Source organism: Tupaia chinensis, unplaced genomic scaffold (genome assembly GCF_000334495.1).
Source record: "Tupaia chinensis unplaced genomic scaffold, TupChi_1.0 Scaffold138136_1, whole genome shotgun sequence".
Classification (NCBI taxonomy): domain Eukaryota; kingdom Metazoa; phylum Chordata; class Mammalia; order Scandentia; family Tupaiidae; genus Tupaia; species Tupaia belangeri.
Window position 1 is genome coordinate 147882 of NW_006198035.1, and position 6369 is coordinate 154250.

Genomic DNA, 6369 nt, shown 5'->3' on the forward strand with positions numbered 1-6369 from the left:
CGATTCTGGCATATTTATTTTTTTCCACTTAGATCACAAATGTTCCTTAGTATGGACAGTCTGAATCTCCTTCCATTATTTTCTCTAACAAGCTGATTTTAAGTTTGTGAGTATCTTGCCTACTTCAAGTCAATTATGAGCCCAGTTTTGTGCTGAGTGGACTCCTAGACAGCACCGCTCAGCCCAAGCTGCCCAGATCCATGGTGCTGTCTCCTAGCTGTAATATGGGAGGACTAGGGGGTACTTTGGCACCTACGGGTTGGTCAGAAAAGTCATGATGCATTTGTGTATAGAAAAACACATTGACTTTTCTGATGACCCGACAAGACATGAAAGGTGACTTTAGCCATTTGAAGCCCATGGTGAGTTTATTGTTACAGGGAGAAAACAATTCATGGAATACCTCTACCAGTAACAAGCAGAGGGGAGCAACTGGTGAAAACGCCATCTTCTTACAAACCTCATACTATACTCAGAACAAAGTAAAACAAAGCTTTACTCAGAAAGACGATCTGTATCATTGAAGTTTTACTTTATTTCCTAGTCTTATTTTTTTTCTGTTAAAAAAAAGTCCATTTTTTTTTTTGGAGAGATTTTTGCTATAGGGCACATGCGCTCACCAGACAGAGAGAGACATAGAGACAGAAAGCGAGAAATCACCCCCCAGGGGGGGATGGCCACACCGCAATCCCTTATCCTCTATTCTCCTCTCGGGATCTTAGGCACGCATGCACACGCGCCCGGCGTGAGTTTTAAGCCACCGGCTCCAGGACGCGAGCCACGGTCGACTACGTGGGAGTCCAGCGACATAGCCATTACGCTAACTGCTGGTTCTCCACTTTTTTTTAAGTCTGATATTAAGACAATAAAAACTGATAATGGTTCATACAGGATGGTAAAAGTACAACACTGCTTTTAACTACTTCGTCCGAGGGAAAAATGACTAAGGGTATTGTACCTTCTTTTCTTCCCTTCTCTGAAATCAGCGTTCTGAACACTCAAGGGGCTTTCAACCCGGGGGCAGGCACTAGGACTCACTGGTGCGGCCTGTGTCTCCCCTCTCCATTGACCTTCCAGGTCACCCAGCTAGCTTGGCCCAACCACAGACAGAGCTGTTCCTAATTTCTCTAGCACAGCCTTCACTTGATATGAAGCACTTACACGAGGACTGGTGCAGACAGAAAGGCAGTTTTATTGTACTTCGGGAAAAAAAAAAAAGATTCCAAGGGCGGGGGGAGCCATCGACACTCAGTAAGCAACACTGCCATCTAGTGGAATGGCGACACACCACCAATAGCTAAAAGATCAGTCAGAAAATGAGAATGCATTTTGCTGGTTTCAGTTTTCACCATAAAATGGCACTTTTAAAAAGATGAGCTTCAGAGATATCTCAGATTTTCTTGAGAAACTATTTTCATCTTTAAAAAGGATAAACATATGTGCTTTTGTGGCTTTTTTTTTGATAAAGAATAAATTTTTTGTTTGTTTTTAATAGGCCATCATTCTCAACTTGAAAGCTAAGGAACACTGTAGGGCAACCTGCCTGAGTAGCCAATCACTGCTGGTTCAATAGTCTAAGCAGCAACCTCTGACCATGCCAGACAGTTTATAAAGAAGCAAAACTCAACTGTACAAGAACTACATTAAGTTTACTCGTTTCCTCTTCCTATTTTTACAATCTATGATGCTAAGTATTTGAACTTCGCTTATTTGAATTCCTGGGGATAGAAAATCATTAGAATACACCAATAACAATTTTGCATAAATCACATAACCCAACTTTTATTATGACTACACAGTAACAGTGGGAGATATTGGTGTGAGGATGTGGGTGTGTGGTTCGTAATGAATAATAAAGGAATTCTTCTCAAGGCTTTAATTCTCCTTATATCCAGGTGTTGCAGTAAATGTGTTGATTTGATGGCTTCTGTGAGCATATAAATGAGAATACTTAATGAAACACCTGGATGAAAAAAGAAATAAAGTTGTGAGAATAGCATATTGTTAATAACCACAATCTCAAATCGACATCTCTGTTATTACTGAGATTTCAGTTTCCGGGTTAAGTGCTCTGCTCTTTGGAATAACCACAATGGTTATTGATCTTGCTAATGAGTTACTCTATTGCAACACTTCTGGGTTTATGATTGGAGGCACTCACGGATTCTCGAATGTATGAGTCTGACATGGTCTTCATTAAGCCATATTCTTGGTAAATAATAAACTTGGTTAAGGAATTCAGGCAAAGCCAAGTTCTGGGAAAGAGGTATGCAAGTGTAGAGTAAGAAGCTGAATTAAAACATTTTTAGGTTACATTTTGTCAGTAGACACAACAGAATGTTTTCAATTCTGAGAACCTGAGATTGTCTAGACAAAATTCTGGGTGTAGGACACAGCTACCAAGAAGTCAGAGTTGAGTTTCGTACACTTCTCAACGCAACACTGAGGAGTGGGGTGGTCCCTGAAATACTGTATCTGAATGAGGCTATCCTGAGGGCATCTGGACTGCCTCTGTGCTCACGCCCAGTCCCGCAGCCTGAGGCCTCCCTTCTGCACATATTCAGGTTGTCTGGGTCTTTCACACAGTGCTACTCTGAGAACCCCTGAAGCCCAAGCGGTCAGACATGCTAGGGGAGTCTTGCATTAACTCAAACACAATGCCAAAGTCATCTCCAAAAAGTTTATTAGCATGATTAAAAACATTTTCTTGAGTAATAACAGAAAGAATTTCTAAACATGAAAGAATATCAGTGGCTATACCTTATAACCAATATTTGGAATTGAATGGACAGCTTTATTGCCAGTCTTCATTTTATTAACAATCCATTTACTGGTTCCATGAAGTCATGACTATTGCTTTGTCTGGGAATGAGTCCCTACTGTGATTAAGTATAAAAAATATCTTCCATCCAAGTTGGAGTGTGACCTGCATTAGAGTGTGACTCTGAGTAAATACTTGATAAAAATCCACAAAGAGTTGGGTTTCTGTTTTTTAAAAACATTCCTTTTACACACTACAAAGAAATAATTAGTATTTTGGCTTTTTAACTTCCTACATGATATTTAGAACGGCAGTCCCCAAAGGCCCTCCCTTCCCGTAACTGCGAATGCTGACCCTCTTCCAGAGGGTGCACTCTTGGGGCGGACTCTGAAGACTTCGGCCTCCACGTGTTTATACTGGTTTGAGAACAAAGACGGCGTCATCCAGAACGTAGTAGTCATTATACATGTCGCCTTCACACAGGTATGGCAGTCTGGTAAAAGCTTCAATAACAAAACCAGCTTTTCTGAAAACTTCAGGAAGACTATTCACTTGTTCTTCCCAATTCTGACCCTTGATTTCCAAAATTTCTGATGGTTTCTCCCACTTGCCACCTACTAAAACAAATGAAAACATTAAGTGAAATTCTTGAACAAACAGGCTATTAAAGAAGAGAGGAGGACGAGTATTTGCCAATGAGCTGGTACTGCGTGCCTGGATGAATCAGCTTCTTTCTTCCCAGGTACCCCCGAGGTAGGCTGGCAGAGACAAAGGACAGGCTCAGAGGGTGAAGGACTTGCGCAATCATGCGAGGTTAATGAGCATCACAGCAGAAACGTAAGCCCAGGCTTGCCTGTTATCTCCGACAGTTTCGGAGAGGACACCTCGCCCACCAGTAAGACTGACCAGGGTTGTAATGGTTAATAGATTCAGAAAACTGGTCATTAAATACATGACACAGAGAGCAATAAGTAATATTTGAAAGAGCGTTTTGGACAAATGCAAGAAAATACCAACGAAGGTTATGAACTAACAACTCCATACTGAGGGAAGCATATCAGGCAGGAAACTGAAACAGGCTCATGAAGGATTTTAATTTATAGAAACAGATCACCAGTGTGTTTTCCAAGGGAAGTTGATCCATCCACTAACTTTTCAGAATAGTTTCACAAAAATTAACCATCAGGACCAGAGAAAGAAAGACACCAGAATGGATGAGCAGACCTGGCATTTCTTAGAATCATGACTGAAATTTCCATCAGTCATTTCCATACTTAGGAGTATCAGAAACCGGGGTGGGGTGGTGGGGCAGGGCTAAGAAGGTCTTCAAATCCTCATACAAACCCAGTGTTGACTACAGACACACAGAGGTAACACAGGTAGAGTATACCTTATCTGAACTGCTTGGGAAATGTTTCGAGTTTGGGATTTTTTTTCAGATTTTGGAATATTTCCATATAAGCTACATAATGAGATAGCTTGGGGATGGGAACCAAAAGTCTAAACACAAAATTCTGTTATGTTTCATAGACACTCTATACACATACCCCAAAGGCAATGCTGTGCAGTATTTTTGTACTGTAGCATTTTGACTGGGACCAGTCATACAAAGGTCAGGTGTGGAAATTTTCCACTTGTGGCATGTGGCACTTAAAAAGTTTTTGATTTTACACTGTTTTGGATTTTCAGATGAGAGGTGTTTAACCTGCAGTATGTTTCAATTTGTGGATGCTTTTAGATGCTATGGTAATATATAAAATAGACATCTCCTTAAAAACAGTACTAAATCCAGACTGAGAATGACATCCTGCTAATGAGAGCATACACAGTAAGCGGTGACCAGAGTATAGACTGAGAGGATTTCTTTCAGCACTGATGCTCTTCCCACATAAAAAAGCGCTGATGCTCTCCCCACATGGGGGGAGTCCCAGCCTGGAGTCCCAGCTGCCCGTCTGGGGAAGCCGTCCCCCAGCCTTCCTACAGCTGAGGCACTACAAGACCAGTCCCAACACATCCCACCGAACCTAGGAATGAAGAGAGGTGGGACATGAGGCTGGCTGTCTGGGGACAGAGCAGGGGCAGAGAGACCAAGGGGCAGGGATGGCAGTGGAGTGGTCCTAATGACACCTTTAGGCACCCAGTGGGAGGCAGAGGCGCACTCTTCAGACAGGTTTTGCAGCGTGACTTGGGGCACTGTTTCCAGCTGGGAATCCCGCACGACTCTCCAGTCCTCACTGTGACTCTGGGAGTCACTCCCGAATCCTTTCAATCAATTTCCTTTTGCTTCACTCACCTAAGTCAGTTCTTGCTGCTTACAAAGAAGAACCGGACTGAAAATGTCCCCAAGCAGAGGGTATGGAGGGGTCATGAGGACATGAGGACAGTGAGCCCAGACTGCACATTTGTTTTACAACACATTCAAAAGGGGTCTTTGAGGGAACCAGCAGTTAGCGTAATGGCTATGTCGCTGGACTCCCACGTAGTTGACCGCAGTTCGCGTCCCGGACCCGGTGGCTTAAAACTCACGCCGGGCACGTGTGCATGTGTGCCCAAGATCCCAAGAGGAGAATGGAGAAGGGACTGCGGCGTGACCATCCCCCCGGGGGGTGATTTCTCGCTTTCTGTCTCTCTGTCTCTCTCTGTCTGTCTGGCGAGCACATGCGCCCTATAGCGAAAAAACCTCTCAAAAAAAAAAAAAAAAAGGAGGGGGGGGTCTTTGAATTCACAACTGCAGCACAACCAGGTACTGGGAGACCCTGGGTTGATGCAGGACATGTTGCTTACCACTAACTTGCTCCCTTCTGGTTTCTCCACCCCTAGCAGTCACTGGCCCAGTGCTAGGGACATAGTAGGTGGTGCCCTGGGACCAGCCACTGAACTGCTCTGAACACTGAAGGTACTCACAGGGTCAGGGTGCTGGTGCAGAAATAACAGCATTTTGTGATGTTGGACCTACACGAGAAGGTTCTGAGTTCACATCCAGAGGTCTCTCTGTCCATGCATGCCTGTGATCCATGCTGGTGGAGGCCGGAGGTAGACTGTGGCGAGAAGACCCTTTCTCTGCCACCCCACCCCCACCATGGGAAGAAATAAAAATAAAATAAACCTTCAAGTTCTTCTTGCTAGCGGCCTGAGGTGATCTTTAAAAATGATTTGCTATTCACTTGACCCAGAGAACCGCACAAAGTCATGCAAGTCAAGAGGTTCAAATCTTCACGTTCACTTTAAGAACACTCATGAAACTGCCCAGGCCATCAAGGGTATGCATATCCGAAAAGCCACCAAGTATCTGAAGGATGTCACTTTACAGAAGCAGTGTGTGCCATTCCGTTGTTACAATGGCGGAGTTGGTAGATGTGCCCCGGCTAAACAGTGGGACTGAACACAAGGTCAGTGGCCCATAAAGAGTGAATTTTTGCTGCTCCTGCTTAAAAATGCAGAGAGGAATGCTGAACTTAAGGGGTTAGATGTGGATTCTCTGGTCATTGAGCACATTCAGGTGAACAAGGCGCCCCAGACGTGCCGTCGTTCGTACAGAGCTCATGGACGGAGTAACCCACACATGAGCTCCCGCCGCCGCATCTAGATGATCCTCCCTGAAAAGGAGC

The 6369-nt window shown here is 44.0% G+C and overlaps 1 protein-coding gene across 2 annotated transcripts in view; it reads right to left on the reverse strand.

Annotated features, from left to right (window-relative positions):
• Positions 1-2666: 2666 nt before the first annotated feature.
• Positions 2667-6369, reverse strand: part of METTL9 (methyltransferase 9, His-X-His N1(pi)-histidine) — a 61470-nt gene continuing 57767 nt past the window's right edge. The window contains exon 5 of one of the 2 annotated variants that reach the window (XM_006161090.3): positions 2667-3375. In XM_006161090.3, the coding sequence (XP_006161152.1) occupies positions 3173-3375 (203 nt within the window). In that variant the 3' untranslated portion in view covers positions 2667-3172. Of the gene's footprint in view, positions 3379-6369 lie in introns of both variants that reach the window. The other variant, XM_014592674.2, reaches the window with a different exon arrangement.